Source organism: Trachemys scripta, chromosome 1, assembly GCF_013100865.1.
Source record: "Trachemys scripta elegans isolate TJP31775 chromosome 1, CAS_Tse_1.0, whole genome shotgun sequence".
In the NCBI taxonomy this organism is placed as follows: domain Eukaryota; kingdom Metazoa; phylum Chordata; order Testudines; family Emydidae; genus Trachemys; species Trachemys scripta.
Window position 1 is genome coordinate 117687987 of NC_048298.1, and position 18615 is coordinate 117706601.

General features: G+C 43.2%; 1 protein-coding gene across 2 annotated transcripts in view; it reads right to left on the bottom strand.

The window, feature by feature from the left end:
* The window catches only part of KRAS (KRAS proto-oncogene, GTPase), a 42486-nt gene extending 27394 nt beyond the window's left edge, over positions 1-15092 (bottom strand). For both annotated transcript variants that reach the window (XM_034782820.1, XM_034782829.1), the window contains exons 1-3: positions 14964-15092; positions 9974-10095; positions 74-252 (exon numbers count right to left, since the gene is read on the bottom strand). In XM_034782820.1, coding sequence (XP_034638711.1) covers positions 74-252; positions 9974-10084 — 290 coding nt within the window. In that variant the 5' untranslated portion in view covers positions 10085-10095; positions 14964-15092. The remainder of the gene's footprint in view (positions 1-73; positions 253-9973; positions 10096-14963) is intronic.
* Positions 15093-18615: the final 3523 nt, after the last annotated feature.

Consider the following 18615-nt stretch of genomic DNA (forward strand, 5'->3'; position numbering starts at 1 on the left):
TCTCTTTTGAGAGTCACCAAGATTATAATTTAACTTAAAAAAAAAAAAAAAAAAAAAAAAAAAAAAAGCTTACCTATAATGGTGAATATCTTCAAATGATTTTGTATTATTTATGGCAAATACACATAGGAAGCCCTCCCCTGTTCTCATGTATTGGTCCCTCATTGCACTGTACTCTTCTTGACCTGCTGTATCAAGAATATCCAAGAGACAGGTTTCTCCATCAATTACTACTTGTTTCCTGTAGGAATCCTGAGAAGAGAAAAAAAAAAAATCTTTAATTTAAACATGGCAGACTTTGACTTATAACTCCACTTAACAAATGACCTTAAAATTCTTTTCAAAATTAAGCAAGACTCCACATCCCCGAGTCAGGTATTAGCCACCCTTTTTTACAGATGGGCAAACTGAGGCACAGAGAAGATAAATTACATGATCAAGGTTATACAGCAAGCCAACAGCAAAGTGAAGAATAGACCCAGAAATGTAGATTTTAATTCCCCTGCTCCAGCTGCTAGACTCTGCCTCCATAATCTTAAACATATAAAGTATAATGTTTTCTAAAGAACATCAGATGCAAGTGGCAGTCCTCTTTTCTTTGCCCTATAGAAAACTGTAATTTGGATACAGTCCCAGATCAGAAGTTCAGTGGTTGCATTTTCATCAGAGTTCCAGAAATATGCAACCCATGGTTTTTCTGGGTCTAATTTACCTTAAGTCTAGTCACTTCATGAACAATTAAATCAGGCGTTTCATCTTCACACCATGGATATTTTCAGGAAACATCCATGAACCATGTCCAACACTGAAAACAGTACACAAACTAGCCAGATGAAAATAAACAGTTTACAAACACATTTGCAATTCCAAAATTTACACCAATGAAAGAGGAAGAATAGATTTAAGAATGAATGCAAGAGCCTAACATTTAGTGTTGCGGGCAATAAGTTTATTTTCTACCACTAAGCAGCCTGAAACATGAAAATTAGAATAACCAGTAATTTGAAGACATTTTGATACTAAACTTTGAAAAACTTAAACTATGGCTACACTAGGGAGCTTACAGCAGCGCAGATGTATCAGTATAGCTGAGCCACTGTAAACTCTCTAGTGGAGCTGCTCTAAGCCGACAGGAGAGAGCTCTCCCACTGACGTGGCGCTCTCCACAACAGCACTTAAATTGGCATAAGTTACGTTGCTCGGGGGATGGCTAATTCACATCCTTGAGTGACATAACTTGTGTTGACTTAAACTGTAGTGTAGCCATAGCATCACTGCATAGTTTTACGTTTCTGCAATACAAAGAAACAGTTACAAAATGTGACTCGGATATAAACTCTGACAATTACTATGACGTGTAAGAAAGAACTACTTCAGCATGGTTGACTCAAAGTTTCCAGAGTCTGGACTTACAGTACCTGATGTCTGCACACAAGACTCAAGCAGAATTCAGGGATTGGAAAGTAACAGCTAAATGCTGGAATATACTAACAGCTATTTGTTTTTGATGCTAGGTCTCATACAGTTTCATAGAATCATAGTAAAGTAGGGCTGGAAGGTACCTTGAGAGTTCATCAAGTCCAGCCCCCTGTGCTAAGTCAGGACCAAGTAAATCTAGGCTATCCATTACAGGTGTTTGTCCAACTTGTTCTTAAAAACCTTCAGTGATGGGGGGTTCCACAGCCTCCCTTGGAAACCTATTCCAGAATTTAAACTACCCTTATAGCAGGGATACTATCCTTTGCTGTAGATTATGCCCATCACTTCTTGTCTTACCTTCAGTGGACATGAAGAACAGCTGAGCACCATCCTCTTTATAACAGAGCTTAACATACCTGAAGATTATCATCAGGTCCTCCATCAGTTTTCTTTTGTCAAGGCTAAAGATGCTCAGGTTTTTTTAAACCCTTCCACAAAAGTCACGTTTTCTAAACATTTTATCATTTTTGTAGCTCTCCTCCAGACTCTCTCCAATTTATCCACATCTTTCCTAAAGTGTGGCACCCAGAACTGGACACACTACTCCAGCTGAGACCTCACCAGTGCTGAGTAGAATGGGACAATTACCTCCTGTGTCTTGCATATGATATTCCTGTTAATATACCTCAGAATATTAGCCTTGTTCACACCTGCATCACACTGATTCATATTCAATTTGTTATTCACTATAATCCCTAGATTCTTGTCAGCAGTGCCATCACCTAGATAGTTATTCCCATATTGTAGTTACATAATTGATTTTTCCTTCCTATGTGTAGTACTTTGCACTTGTTTTTCTTGAATTTCACTTTGTTGATTTCAGACCAATACTCTGATTTTGAATTTAATCCTATCTTCCAAAGTGTTTGCAACCGCTATCAGTTTGGTATCATATGCAAATTTTATAAGCATACTTCCCATTGCATTATTCAAGTCATTAATGAAAATATTGACTAGTACTGGACCCAGGGCTCACCCAAATAGATACCCCCTTTCAGTTTGACAGAGAACCATTGATAACTACTCTGAATACTGTCTCAACCAATTGTGCTCCCATCTTGGAGTAACTTCATCTAGACCACATTTCTGTAGTTTGCATGTGAAACTGGCATGTGTGACTGTCAAAAGCCTTACCAAAAAAATCAAGATATACCATGTCTGTTTCCGCCCCATCCTCAGGCTAGGCCAATAACCTTGTGAAATTTGATTGGTTTGGCATGATTTGTTCTGACAAATCCATGCTGGCTATTCCTTATATCTCTATTATCCTGTAGGTGCTTACAAATTGAGCGTTTAATAATTTGCTCTAGTATCTTTCCAGTTATTCAAGTTAGGCTGACAGGTCTAGAATTCCCCAGATCCTCTTTGGTCCCCTTTTAAAAGATAGGTGCCATGTTTGCCCTTCTCCAGTCCTCCTGGACCTCACCCACCTCCATGAGTTCTTGAAGATAATTGCTAAGGGTTCTGAGATTGCTTCAGCTAGTTCCTGAAGTACCCTACCATGAATTTCATCAGACCCTGCTAACCTGAATACATCTAACTTATGTAAATATAATTTAACATCTTCTTTCCCTATTTTGGCCTGTGTTCCTTCCCCCTTGTTGTTAATATTAATTGTCTTGAGTATCTGGTCACCATTAACCCTTTTAGTGAAGACTGAAGCAAAATAGGCATTAAACACCTCCACCTTCTTGACATCATCAGTTATTAGCTCTCCTTCCCCACTAAGTAGAGGACTTACGCTTTCCTTTGTCTCTCTCTTAAATGTATATATAGAACCTCTTCTTGTTACCTTTTATGACACTTGCTAGGTGTCATTCATTTTGTTCTTAGCCTTTTTTATTTTGTCCCTGCATGCTTGTGCTATACTTTTGTACTCTCTTAGCAATTTATCCATGTTTCCACTTTTTGTAGGATTTCTTTTTGATTTTCAGACCATTAAAGAGCTCCTAATGGAGCCATATTGGTTTCTTACTACTCTTCCTATTTTTCCATTGCAATGGGATAGTTTGCTGCTGTGCCTTTACTAGTCTCCTTGAGAAACTGCCAGCTCTCCTGAACTTAGATTTCCTTCCCAGGGGACCTTACCTTCTGAGTTTATTAAAGGTTCAGTGATCATATAAGTGAGCACATTACTTTTGTATACAAACTGCTATGTTGTATACAAACTACTATGTTTCTGTAAATACAGTATTATATGCATACAGCATTATCTAGCACTAGAGAATACTAAAACGGAGGCATGATATATCCATGGAAAGTGAAAACAATACTTTTCTCAGAAATCTAAATGTGTCATGGGTACAATGATTCAGGAAGAAATACCCACATCACCTTTCAGATCCTTTTATTTTCCAGTTAATAAAATATCACTCTGTTCTTGTTAATACTAGCCAAAATTGAAAGCTTAAGCTATTGTGCTGTATTGAGCTCTTGTTGTGAATGAGGGGGGAAAAGTAACAGAGAGCCTCAGTTCTAGTTACAAGGGATACAGACAGCTTGAAATCTAGCCAACTTTTAACAAATAATTTAATTTCTAATAATTTAAATTAGTTTCAGGTATTACACCTGCTCCTGGTGCCCCCACCAACTTTTACAGTCTTACGTATGTTTTCCCATTTTCAAGTGTTTTTTTCCTCTTCCCTGTTGCTGTGTGAACAACCAACACAAACGAGAGGGAAATGACTGTTTGTATAAGGTAAGGTAAATATTCTACACAGTCACAAAGTGCCAAATACACAAAGTAAACAAACTGGGGGGAAAAAAGTCTCATCTCTTACTTATCTTGATCCTAGAAGATATTTGTAACAATACCACATAAAGTCACATTTGTGCTTGCATTATTTTAAGTTAACTGTGTGTCCCTTTAAGATAAAGTTCACCTCTCATCACTTTGGAAATATTTATTTTGCTTAAGTGCAACGTTAAGTGCCAAAGTAAGTAGTAGTACATGTACTTTAAAAAAATACATAAATATTGTTTAAATATTGATAAAGTTGCAACAAACCTACAAGCCCCAAGAAATTTAAAGTTAAGGTTAACACTTTTTTCCTATTGTGGAATGTTAAAAAGACATCCAGAATCCAATGTTCAGTTCCCATTAAACTGAAAGGCAGAGCTGTCATGTTTTGCCGTTAGTTTTATCACCAAGCTAATGATAAAGCACCAGCCCCACCTTTGGCACTTTACTGATCATATCGAAAGAAAAAAAATCCTTAGTTCTTTCTGTATTCATTTGGACTTTTACTTGAGAAACCATGAGAAAACATCATTCATGATGAGCAAATATGCATGTGTCAGTCCTTCATATCTCCCTACCTCTCCAAAGGAGGCAAAACTGTATAGCTGAGCTATACAAAAAGAAAAAACACACTCTTATTTTAAAGAGAAGGTAGATAAGGTAACATCTTTTATTGGACCAACTTCTGGTGGAAAGTACAAGATTCTGAACTACAGAGAATTCTTCTTCAGGTCAAGGGAAAGAAACTTTCCAGACCTGAAGAACTCTGTAGTTCAAAAGCTTGTACCTTGCACCAACAGAAGTTGGTTCAATTAAAAACAAAAACACAAAAAACAAAAAGAGATACTCCCTTGCAAAGCTGGTGTTTCTTATATTCTGGGACCAACATAACTACACCACCACTCTTAATTTAAGTAATGAATGTCAAGGAAAATAGCTCAGCCATTTTTTTTTCCAGTTTAAAAAACCCACTATTATTTTAATGTAAACTTTATAGACCCTGAAATAGGGGGTTTCTAATGAAGGCACTGACAGCTAGAAACGTCAGTTATACTGACATAGTTCAGCTAGAGTTTTCTACTTCATCTGTTACATTAAGATTTCCGAATTCCATACACCTGCATCATAAAACTTTTACACCAATAGTATTCTTCCTATAAGAACTCTTTCAATATTGACTAGATTTCTAAAGAAAGTTTGAAAAAAAGTTTATTCAAATCTGATCAGTTTCCAATTTCATGTACAAGCATAGGAAACCCACCGCTCTCAGGGCCTCATCCGCAGACCATTAAAGTCAATGTGAGTTCCCTCCCCCACCAATCAACTTCAATAGGCTTAGGATCAAACCCTTATCCTCCTTCAAAAACAGAAGAAGACACCTGTAGGGCCAAACAACTATTTCACTCGGAGCCCAAAGGGAACTTTTAATTTTCCAGTCCATGCCTAGCCCCTTGGAGATCGGTGGCAAGTGAGTAGCATAAGACTGCCTTCTCTCCCCAATGTACAGCACACCTACGTATATACTCCATGTGAAGAAGGCATGGGGAAAAGGAGTCCAGTCTGGTGAATGGGTACCCTAAGCTCCTGTCCTGATCAACTCTTCAGGGACAACTCTGAAAACCACTCACATCTAAAAGGCACACTCTCCACTCCTCCCATTGAGCAGTCTACTATAGACTTGGGCCTTATGGGAAATTAATTCTCTCCCTCTCCAGCAGGATACTACACTATAGTGTAGCACAGCATCTTGCTTACCATAGAAACAAGAAGTGCTTGAAGGCGCTAAGCCCTTCAGCAACAGACAAGAAAACTAAATGCAAAAGTCCTTGCTCCCCAAGTCCCAAAAATGAAAGGAAAATCCATCTACCATGACAAGAAACAGGATTTGAGGTGGTAGAGGGAACAAGGACAGAGATGATTCTAGAGGATAGTTTAAAGTTTGGAATCTCTCTCTCCCCCATCTGTAAATATTTGAGGAAGGGAAGAAGACTTGCCCATAGATAAAATGTCAAATTATAAATATGAAATCTTATTTATAGCAACATATTAATTTTACTTTTATGAAAAAAATCTTAGATCATTAAGTTTTGTGAGTGCCTAGACATTGTGTGCACTAGCAGTCTATATGTATCCAGCATAGATAAGTATTGTAAGTATTACCATTTCTGAAAAAATTACAAAGTTCTTAAAAAAAGAATTTAAAATGCATCATAGAAAAGGCACAACAGGTTCATATGCAAGTTAAGATATTCTCTTGTATGTAGCAGTTCAAATGACTGCTTCTATGTGTTCTAAAAGAAAATTCCACTCCTAGTCTGTTGTACTAGTACCATTGCCCCAAAACACCATAGCAAAACCAGAAAGTGCCCTTTTACTGTGCACACTCCAACCTGTAATGAAAGCTGAGTTACGTGCTCGCTCTCTCAGGGAGAGACAGAGGGGAATTTAGAGAAGGCCAAATAGTGCCACTCTGGATTAGAGAAAACACACAAATGAAGGGGAAATAGACAACAGTGATGCTCCAGGACCCAGCACAAAAATACATCACTCAAGTAAGAAAGGGAAACCCAGAGTAGCAGTCATAACTTACAAAACAAACAAAAAAACCCACTAGTTACTGCTATGCTAGGAATCACTCCAGAAGTCAGTTTGTAATTCTTTCCTGAAAACTAGATTCTGTAATTTACATCAAAAAGCTTTATTTCCATTACACTAATTACTTAATTTGTTATCACTGGTTTTTCACAAAAGTCAATCTGAATTGTGCTAATGGCAAACACTTCCACCGTTCTCAGCGATAATGCTGAGATTGTCCACATTTGTGTACTATATGTAATTTAAGGGGGGGGGAGGGGGAATCACTTAACTGATCGTTGTCTATGTTAGACACTTGCTAAAAAATTCTCTATTTATACGTTTATGAAAGGGCCCTCTATACAAGTTAATATGAGCCGTTCTAAAATGTTATTTAATTAGGATGGAATTTTCAAGAATGACTAAGTGATTTAGAAACACAGGGTAAAATTTTTGAAAGCAGTTCAGACTTCTTGAGTTCCTAAGTCACATAGATGATTTTGGAAATCCCACCCTGAACAACTTTCAAGCTTTAGTTGGGTATTTCGGGGATAGCCTACTTGGATGGCTTGTCTTTTTCTAAAAAACATTTGAAAAAAACAAACATTTTATTAAAATGTCAGAAAATGAATGAGCCACAATACATTCTGGATACAAGATAAAATATTTGACCAGTAGAGGGCACTAACCAAACTGCTTCAATATATTAGCCCATATTTAGAAGTGTTGGTCTACATACACACTTACACTGATTTAACGAAATCTGTTCCCTAAAACAGTTTTAGTTGTTTAGGTACAAGTGTGAAAGTAGACCAGCCTGAAGTGGATTTTATGTGGGCCTGAGGACTTCCACATAGATCATACATTCTAAGAACAAAAATACTTACATATGCTATTGAAAAGTAATTTTACAGAGATAAAAGAACAGGAGAACTTGTGGTACCTTAGAGACTAAATTTTATTTGAGCATAAGCTTTCGTGGGCTACAGCCCACTTCATCAGATGCATATAATGGAACACACAGAAAGAAAACATTTATACATACAGAGAACATGAAAAGGTGGAAGTAGCCATACCAACTGTAAGAGGCCAAACAATTGAGAAGTCTCTAAGGTGCCACAAGTACTCCTGTTCTTTTTGCGGATACAGACTAACACGGCTGCTACTCTGAAACTTTACAGAGATACTTATTTATAATGTTGCTGCTGACAGGCAATAAATATTTTCCCCTTCCCCCTCCCCCCCCCCCCCATCATCTTTCACAATACAGAAATGCTACAGGTGTTGTGGATACCTCCTTTAGCCACACTAATAATTTCAAACGTCTGAGTATTTATGGAAACAAACATTTAACTTTTTTACAAATATAATATTTGCTTCTCCTTGGAAGAGTAATCAATGAATGTTACAGCAACAACATTAATACAAAGTGGCAATGAGACGACAATGATACCATAACAGTAAAAAATAATGCTATTGTCACTGTGCGAGTATCATATACTAAAGCAAGGATGGGCAATCTACGGCCCGGGGGCCGCATCCGGCCCTCCAGACGTTTTAATCTGACCTTCAACCTCCAGCCGGGGAGAGGGGTCGGGGGCTTGCCCCATTCTGTGCAGCTCCTGGAAACAGCGGCATGTCCCTTCTTCGGCTCCTACACATAGGGGCAGCCAGGGGGCTCCGCACGCTGCCCCCGCAGCTCCCATTGGCCCAGAGCCCCCTCCCACACCTTGAAATCCTCATTTCTGGCCCCACCCCAGAGCCCACACCCCAACCCCAGAGCCCTCACCCCCTTCCACGCCACACCCCCAATTTCATGAGCATTCATGGCCCGCCATACAATTTCCATACCCAGATGTGGCCCTCAGGCCAAAAAGTTTGCCCACCCCTGTACTAAAGCAAGGCAAATTTATAACCTATGTTCTTTCTCACTGTGTGTTTACAAACACCTAATATCTTTATGGCTATAGCTCTTTGACTTAGGCCCTGAACCCACAAATGGATCTGTGCAAACAGCACATTTAAGCAGCCCTATTCATTAGAACGGGGCTCTGCCCTTGCAGATCCAGTTGCAGGAAAGTAGAAGTGTAAGATCCAATTGTAAGAACTTTCCTTGGGGTGCCACTTGCCATTCTAAATGATTCCCTGCCTACAACCTCAGCTATATGATTTATTTTTATTTTATGGTGCTGTGACAATGTAATCTGTTTGTCAGGTCTCTGTCCTAAAAGTCTTACAAACTAACAGACAAAAACAGTACCGAGGATATCCATTCAGACAAGTACTTATCAAAGTAATCTTTAGAGGAATGCTATTGTGATAAGTGAAAAGATGTTTATGGAGGTAAAAACTGCAATTGTTTTCTTCAAAACATTACACCAACGATTTCCACAAATGTGGACTACAACATAATGTTGAGGTAACTCTGTGCAACTAGTTTGCAAGCTTCCTATAATACAAAGAAATTCCATTAGTCAAATCTTCTAGGAAGTTTACATCTTTTCTGGGGAACGTTACACGTTAACAGTCTGAATGAATTTGGTGTTCCTAGAAGTACTAACACTATTCTTGATAGATAGTAGTGGTAGGCATTGTAAACTTCCCCATGCAGTTCTGGCCACACACCACAACTTTTAATGTAGAACTTCCCTGTTATTTTAAGTCCTGGGCATCTAAACAATCCTCTGATTTTGTAGACGCATGTGACGATTTAATTATCAATTCAAGTAATGAGACTTGCAACTTCAGAGGTAAGTTTCTTTCATAAGAAAGATGAGAAAAGTCTCAAATGCTATGCTAATTTTGTGCACTTCTCTCACTCAATTTCACACACACACACACACACACCCTAGTTTACTGGTCTCTCCTAAATGAGATCTAGTACCCAGAACCAATCTTCAGGTGATTTTGTAACACCGCTGTGGAATGACAGTCCATTGAGCTTAGAATAGAACTTTGAATATCTGCTGGATATCTAAAATTTCTTTAAATCAAGCTATAAATATTGGTCACTATTATAGCATCATTTAAACAAAATACAAATCAAAAGGTTATAGAAAAGACATTCATAGAAAAATATAGCAATATAAGGCACAAAATCAACATCAGCATTTAAGAGAAAACAATCTGCCTCTCTCATGTCAAAAGAACTTGTCACATTATTAAAATTAAATTGTTTACCTCTATTGTAGGATCATATTCATCCACAAAATGATTCTGAATTAGCTGTATTGTCAAGGCACTCTTGCCTACACCACCAGCTCCGACAACAACAAGTTTATATTCCGTCATTTTCAGCAGACCTGGTAACAAAGAAGTCAAGATTAAGCATGAGAGAGTCAGGTTTCAATTACATGTTAAGTCATCCCCCCAGTTCCTTTACTGAGGTGTTTAAAGAAAGGGAAAACCATTCTCTTACTAGTGCGCACAAACAAAAAAGCTTTTGGAAAGGCGATGCTATTTTTGACTGTCAAAAGTTGTAAAAGATTTGGTGCAGATATTGTGCCACAAGTTACTGAACACAAACTGAAACTAAGAACTTTAATTGTGAAAACCATTAGTCGGGAAAGTTGGAAAAAATCATTTTTATAGGTTATAATATGCAATATTTTATTTGATATTCTGATCAGTTCTTTTCAGAAAATTTCAGAGATTTAGGACACTGTTCCCCCAAATCTTAAAGACTAAATTGGTGTAAACATTGTTAGATCAGAAACATGTATTTTAAAAAAACTGCAGAGCAAAGCTACTATCATCAAGACCTCTCCATTTTGAGCAGTGACATAGCAAGTTGTTGGATATCAGGAGTTATGACTGAAATAATATAAAATAATCCATGAACCATTCAAAAGGCCAAAGCCACAGAATGAAATTGATTATTAAAAATGGAGGGTCACAACTGATTCACTGGGAAGTTACAAAGTGGCTAAATACTACCAAGAGAGCAGCAAACTATATAAAGTTTTAATATTAAAATATGAACACAACCCTTTAAAACATTTTACTATCAAAAAAACTGAACACCAGGGTTCACCCTTCAGATTCACCTTCAGATTTTTTTTTTCCAGGCAAGAGTAGTATACTATTATTATATATGGGACATCCAATGATATACTATTGTATGGTTGTCATAAATTACCAGAATACAGTCTTTGCCCATTATAGCCAATTCTGTTATATAAATAATGATATAGTAGCAAGTAAATTCTTGAATGAGATGCAAAGCCTGTCACGAGGAAAGTGACCGAACAGGACAGAAAAGCACGACAGCCAAAACTTTCTGTAACATCTTTGCTCCTCTGGCTCTTTACGTTCCTTACACTCAGGGCTGGGAATCCCACTATTTATTTGTGCGTACGGTGATTATTTTGTGGGGGAGGGGTGGAATTTGACAGCATAATATTGTTGGGATCCAGTCGTGTGGGCTGGTGTTAGGCTCACGCTCAAGAGGTGGAAGGCGTTGGCCACCTGTCCTTCTAGCAGCACCTCCTCCTCCTCTCAGTGGCAGCAAAATCATTATCTGCCTGAAGGGGGGGGGGACGGGACAGAGGAAAGTCAGGAGACACAACCATGGGGCAGAGAGAGACAGGGAGGAGGCAGAGAAAGGAGGGGGACAAAGAAGAGGGCGTTTTGGGGAAGGCAACGAAAGCACAGAGGGGGCTATAGAAAGAAGCTGGGGAGAGTGGGGGAGGCAAGGAGGTTCAGGGTAAAGAGGTGTTGGAAGCTGGAGAGGGAGGTATAAAGAGGTGCTGGGGTATAGGGGAAGCTCAGTATGGTATAGAGTGGGGGGCCAGGAGTAGAGAAGGAGCAGGGTGTATTGGCTCTTGGGTGTGTAGAGGAGTGTGGATCAAGGGTCTAGAACAGGGGTGGGCAAACTACAGCCCACAGGCTGCATTCGGCCCTTCAGATGTTTTAATCCGGCTCTTGAGCTCCAGCCGGGGAGTAGGGTCGGGGGCTTGCCCTGCTCTGCACGTGCCGGGGCTCCGTGTGGCTCCCAGAAGCAGCAGCATGTCCCCCCTTGGCTCCTATGTGTAGTGGCAGCCAGAGGGCTCCACATGCTACCCCTGCCCCAAGCGCTGCCCCCACAGCTCCCATTGGCCGGGAACCATGAGCATTCATGGCCCGCCATACAATTTCCATACCCAGATGGACCCTCGGGCCAAAAAGTTTGCCCACCCCGGTCTAGAAGCCCTAGAGCAGAATAGAGGGCTGTAGGGGAGCAGGAAGCTAAAGATATGGATGGGTGTAGGAGCTCTCAGGGGATATACAGAGGTGCTGGGGCCAGGGGAGGTAGGTTTGTACAATTTTTTGTGGTGCCCAGAACCGGTCCAAGTCCCGCCCCCCCCCCACACACACACCTACCTAAAGCTCTGGGAGGGAGTTCTCTGGGAGAGAGTTTGGGTGCGGGAAGGGTGCAGGCTCTGGGCTGGGGCAGTGGATTGGGGTGCAGGAGAAATGCGGGCTCGGAGGGCGTTTGGGTATAGGAGGGGGTTTGAGATTTGGAAGGGAGTTTGGGTGCAGGAGGGATGGGGGTCGGACTCTGGGAAGGAGTTTGGGTGCGGGCTCTGGGCTGGGGCAGGGGTGCAGCGCTTACCTCAGGCGGCTCCCAAAACAGACCTGCACACCCTCTGGCAGTGGCTCCTAGGTGGGGGGCAGCCAGAGGTCCCCAGCCCTTTTAAATCACTCAGGGGCGGCAGGTGGGACCGGGAGATGCTCTGGGGGAGGCACACAGGGCCGGGGGAAAAGACCCAGCACCAAACATTGGTGAAGCCAGGTCCCCGGGGCTCTGAATATTCCTGGAGCATGGGCACCACAGTCCCATGTAACTCGCCGCCCCTGGCTGGGGCTCTCAGGAAGGCATGGGGATGTAGAGTCAGAGGAGGATAAGGATATAGATGGGGTAGAGGCTCTCAGAGGGTATCGGGTATAGGGGTCAGGAGAAGTTGGGGTACACAGGGGGTAGGGATTCCCATGTAGTATAGGATGCAGAGGAGGCTGGAGTACCCAGGGGGTATAGAGAGCATTGTGGTCTAGAGCAGAGGTTGGCAACCTTTCAGAAGTGATGTGCCGGGTCTTCATTTATTCACTCTAATTTAAGCTTTCGCATGCCAGTAATACATTTTAATGTTTTTAGAAGGTCTCTTTCTGGAAGTCTAAAATATATAACTAAACTATTGTTGGATGTAAAGTAAATAAGGTTTTTAAAACATTTAATAAGCTTCATTTAAAATTAAATTAAAATGCAGAGCCGGGCAGTGTGAGTGCCACTGAAAATCAGCTCGCGTGCCGCCTTTGGCATGCATGCCATAGGTTGCCTACCCCTGGTCTAGAGGGTGTAGGAAACAGGGGAGGCTGGGATATAGAGAGTGATGGGGCTCTTGGGAATGGTATGGAGGTGTAGGAGGCAGGTGAGGCTAGGGGCATACAGAGTAGAAACTCTTGGAGGTTATAGTGGTGTGGGGGCAGTGGAAGGCGGGGGATACGGGGTTATGGGCCTTGGGGACACATGGGGAGCAGGGACTGTTGGGGGTGTAGTGGGCAGAGGCAGCTGGGGTCACATGGGGGTGTAGAAGGGTGGAGGAAGCAAGGACTTTAGGTACCGTTGCCTGGTTGGATGTATTCCTGGAGGTTTCATCACAAGACAATCTTTAATTAAAGAATTCCTGGAGACTCCAGGACAATACTGGAGGCTTGGCAACCCTAGTTGTAGGGAATATAGGTGGGCTGGGGGCACAAGCTGTCAGGAACATGGAAGCTATTGGGGGTATAGGTGTGCTGTGGGTCTATGGGGGGCACAGGTGTGCATGAGGGCTGGAGATACACAGGGTAGGGGTTGACAGGGGCACAGGTATGCAGGCAGCTAGGGCCAACCTGCGGGCAGGAAGCACAGGGGGGTACAGGTGGGCAGGGGGTACACAGGGACAGGAGCTGTTGGGGGTTCACAGGGGGCAGAAGGTACAAGTGTGCAGGAGGCTCATGGGGGGATGTCAGGGGCACAGATAAGCTGGCAGCACATGAGGGGGAAGGGGATACAGGGGGCAGGGACTGTCATTAGCATAGGTAAGCAGGATGTTGGGGGCACAAGGGTGGGCAGTGAGTACATAAGGGCAGGAGCTTTCAGGAAACAGGAGGCACACGGGGGGCAGGGAGTACATGCGGGGGCAGGTAAGCCAGGCACTAGGGGCATACGGAGAGCAGAGGGCACACAGGGGCAGTAGGGGATACAAGTGAGCAGGGAGAACACAGGAGGGGTGGGGCCTGTCATGGGCACAGGTAAGCAGGCCACTGGGGGAAGGTGGGGATACAGGTGGGCAAGGGCAACACGAGGGGCAGGTGGGGATACAGGTGGGCAGGGAGCTGTCAGGGGCACAGATAAGCGGGGCACACGAAAGGTTGGTGCAGATACAGGTAGGCAGAAGACACACGGGGGCAGCAGGGAGCACACAGGGGGCAGAGCCTGTGGGGGCACAGGTAAGCAGGGCGCTGGGGGTAGGTGGGGATACAGGCAGACAGGGAACAAACAGGGGGACTGGGTCTGTCCGGGGCACAGGTAAGCTGGTGGCACATGGGGGACAGGTGGGGATACAGGTGGGCAGGGGGTAGGTGGTGATATAGGTGGGGAGGGGCTGTCAGGAGCACAGGTAACCTGCTGGCACATGGAGGGCAGGTGCGGATACAGGTGAGGAGGAGCAGTCGGGAGCACAGGTAAGCTGGCAGCACAGAGGGGGCATGGGGCACATGGGGGGGGGAATACAGATGGGCAGGGGGCTCACGGGGCTGTCGGGGGCACAGGTAAGCAGGGCGCTGGGGGCACACAGGGGCAGGTGGGGATACAGGGGGCTGTCGAGGGCACAGGTAAGCAGGGTGCTGGGAGCAGGTGGGGATACAGGGGGCACTCGGGGGGACGGGGCTGTCAGGGGCACAGATAAGCTGGCGACACAGGACAGGTGGGGATACAGGGGGCACCCGCGGCGTCTCGCTGCGGGCGGAGGCTCCGGCCGGGCCCCTCGGGTCTGGGTGCCCCGCTCCCCCCCAGGCGGCGGCGGGGGCGCTGGCCGGGCAGGGCGGCGGCGCTGGCGGGTCTCTCCGCCGCCGGGTCCCGCTGGAGGATCCGGGGTCCCGGCTCCACACGGCCTCTGCCCGGCCGCTCCCCCCGGGTCCCCACACTTGCCTGGCGCTGTCCGGGCTGCGGGGCGGCTGCTCGTCCCCGCGGCGGCCGCTCGCGTCCCTCTGCCTCTCCGCGCCGGGCTGAAATGGCGGGGGACGGGGCTGGGGCTGCTGGGGCTGCCGAGCCGAGCGCCGAGCGAATGGATCCGCTCGACGCGCTCCGCGCTCCGCCGCCGGGAGGGGGAGGAAGGAGCGCCCCACCCACAGACTGACAGACAGACAGAGACAGACCCGCAGTGTCCCACAATCCTGCCACCAGCCTGAGGCAGAAGGAGCCACAGACAGAGCTACAGCCCCAGCCCTACAGGGACACACAGAGCAACCCAGCCCTGTAGATCCACAACAGCCCCACCCCGAGCCGGGAAGGCTGCACTGGGGGAGGGCTGGCTTGCTATGAAGACTTTCTGTCAATATTTAAAATTTTCAAAAGTTTTGGCTGCTCCACTCAAGCTTGGCCAGCCAGAACACGAACCAGAACAGAGAGAGAATGAAAAGCAAAAAAAGTTCATCGAAATTTCCAAACCCATCTATGAAAGACCCTTGAAATAGAAAACCACACAGAGCCAGACACCTATACACAGAGCCCAAGACACTCAGACCTACAGAATTACAAATCCACACTGAGTATTTCACACATATACATATTGGGCCCACTATATGCATAGTTCACCATACACAGATCCCATTCCTGCCGGGCAATACACAAATGTATGAGCTAGTCCATACTATCTACATATTAATAAACCACACAGTACCCCATGGCAAAAGATATCTCCAAAAAGTAATGTCTTTGAGGAAAGTGGTTTAATCAGTTCTATTGTTTGTTTGGGTTTTATTTCTTTAAAAAACAACCACACATTTGGTTGTTAGTCAAGTATATTTGGGAAGCTTTCTAGTTAAATTTGAAAAAGGGTGTGTGGGGGAAGGAAAGCAGAGATACTGGCAGAAAATAGAAGGGGAGACAAAAACACACCCCCTCCAAAGTATTACTGTCAAACTTAAAATAATTGATGCCAGTTAAAGTTTGTTGGTTTCATTCATTTAAAAACTAAGTGAAACACCTCTTCTAGTTACACAGGATGTTCATTGCAAAAGTTAATAAACATGAATCAAATTTTTGAGTCAAGTTAACAATTACAGGATGAAGTCTATTTCTCTAACAAAAAGGCCAAAAACTTAATATCCTAGAACTGTAGATGTCTATTGTACCAGGTGAATGTATAGACCTTTACTATATAGTGAATGATGTCAACTTTTAAATCTATATGAGGGGTTCCCAAACTTGGTTCGCGGCTTGTTCAGGGTAAGCCCCTGGCGGGCCATGAGACGCTTTGTGTACCTGAGCATCCGCAGGTACGGCCACTTGCAACTCCCAGTGGCTGCGGTTCGCCTTTCCCGGCCAATGGGAGTGCGGGAAGCGGTCGCCCAGCCCACTTTCTGATCTGGCAGGCCAAGAAGGCAAATATTGTATCTACAAACCTAGTATTCAAGACTTTTAACAGATTAGAGCTTTGCTCTCCCTAATCATAGATGACAGAAGTACTGTAAGATGTTCAAGCTTCTTTCACAGTAATGTTCATCCAAGAAGGATTCTGCTGAGCTGCACCCATTTGGTCCTCTAAGACATTGACACTTTGGGACTGTGCCATCTAATTTAGAAGCTGTGTTCCCATGGTCAACTGATACAAGTTGGTTTTGCTGCCAAATTGCTCATGTAGCTAGCTGTTGAATGCTATTCCCTGATGTTAAGGCTCTGGCAGAAAGCAGAAGAGTGCATGTTTCTGAACTATAGTGTGAAAATGCCATCCTCCATTGCATAGGGTCTGAGAAAGTCCAGACCAGTTGCTTTGTTCATATTCTTGTGGCCTGATCTGTTCTCATTGAAGTCAATGGCAAAAGTTCTCTGGACTTCTATGGGAGCAAACTCAGGACCTTTGTGTAAGGATTCCACTCTAGGGGCCAGTGTAAAGTGGTGGGGCGTGTATCACTCAAAACTGTGAGGGGAATGTAGTTGGGGTGCTCTTATAGATCATTTCTGTCACTCCTCTACTGGTGGTTTAGAAGTTAGTAACCTGATCCCTTTCTAGCAGTGAATATATACAACTTGTTGATCTGACTATTCAATGTCTTATTTATGGGCCTTGTTCGAGATCTTTGCTTTAGGCATTCTTATTACACTATATCTCAGCAGCCTTAATAAAAAATTGCACAAAATAATATGTATATGGCAGTGTACTATGGGACATCAGCCACTGTGAGTACATGATACTGATGCTCCATGAGCTACACTGACTGTTTTGACCTATTAAGCCATAGGTGGTTTGGGGCTAGGCTGCTCGAAAGTCTCCTTCTCTACCTATGCCACATAGCCATAGCTGAGATCAGAAAAGAATCCGCAGGGAGAAGCAAAAGTGGACTTCTTGACTTTGGAATTATTTCCCTACCTTGACACCAAATGGCCTGAGTTTGCTGGCCTTCAGGGTTTGCTGTGTTAGTTAAATTCAAAGCCCATCTATTTGCTCAGGCATTTGTGGAAGGATCATTTGTTTTGTTTTGTTTTGTTTTGTTTTGTTTTGTTTTGTTTTGTTTTGTTTTGTGAGGGATGGATTTTGGAGAAGGTGGGAAATATGTTTTCCTGATTTTTGTTGTATGTCGGTTTAAATATATTGCTGGGTGGTTTTTTTTTTATTTTACATTCCTTCTTAAAAATATCACAAGCATCTATAATTCTGAGTAGTTTTTTTTTAAAATATTGAAATCAAAATAAATACATGAATTGAGATGTGTTATGCACCTACTCATTAATTGGATTGATTAGAAGTAAGCTTTTGCAGTGCAAAAGCAGCAAAAAAGCTGGATTTTGCCAGAGTTTACAAGAGTTACCAAACTACATTTTGATTGATGGTGTTTGACTATAATTTGTAGAGGAAGTTCTGAACACAGGCAAGTGAGATGCACTTTCAACTTTACAAAACAATCAGAAACAATTCAGTTCTCCTGGAACCAAATAGACATCAAATTACAATATTTTTACCAATTCAAAGGCAACTCTATATTTGTCCTAATCATAATTTCAGTCCTGATTCAAAGGATTTTGTAATGACTTGCATACAGCCTAGAATTCCCTCCACAACTACTGAACTTTGAAGGTTCACATGCAGAAACATTAAAATCTTCTGAGAATCAACACCATGGCTATGGTATCTTTTTCTGACAGGGTATTTCCATGATGGTCAGAACCACTGGACCCTCATGCAGGCATTACACTGTCACTCAGGATTGCCCCCTTCCCAGACTCATCTAGTCCTAAGTATTGGGCAGTAAAGCTCATGACATTCAAAACTGAAGAGCAGAGTTTTTCACCAGCTGAATGTCAACCAGCTGGGGAAGAGTTTTAAAGCAGCTACAGCCCAAAAATGTACAATAGTCTTTCCCTAGCTGACATCTGTTTTGGGGCTGAGACAGGAGTGTGCTTCTCCATCACCTTGTACCGGCACTCCTCTGCAAAGAGAATGCAGAATAAATGCCAGTGTGAGACCATGAAGACTTAGCCCAAGAAAAGGGAGTGGATTCATGCAGCCCAAAGACTGAACACCGTCATTTAAAAAAATACTGGTGAGGAAAATGACATACACATATACACGCACAACTCACAG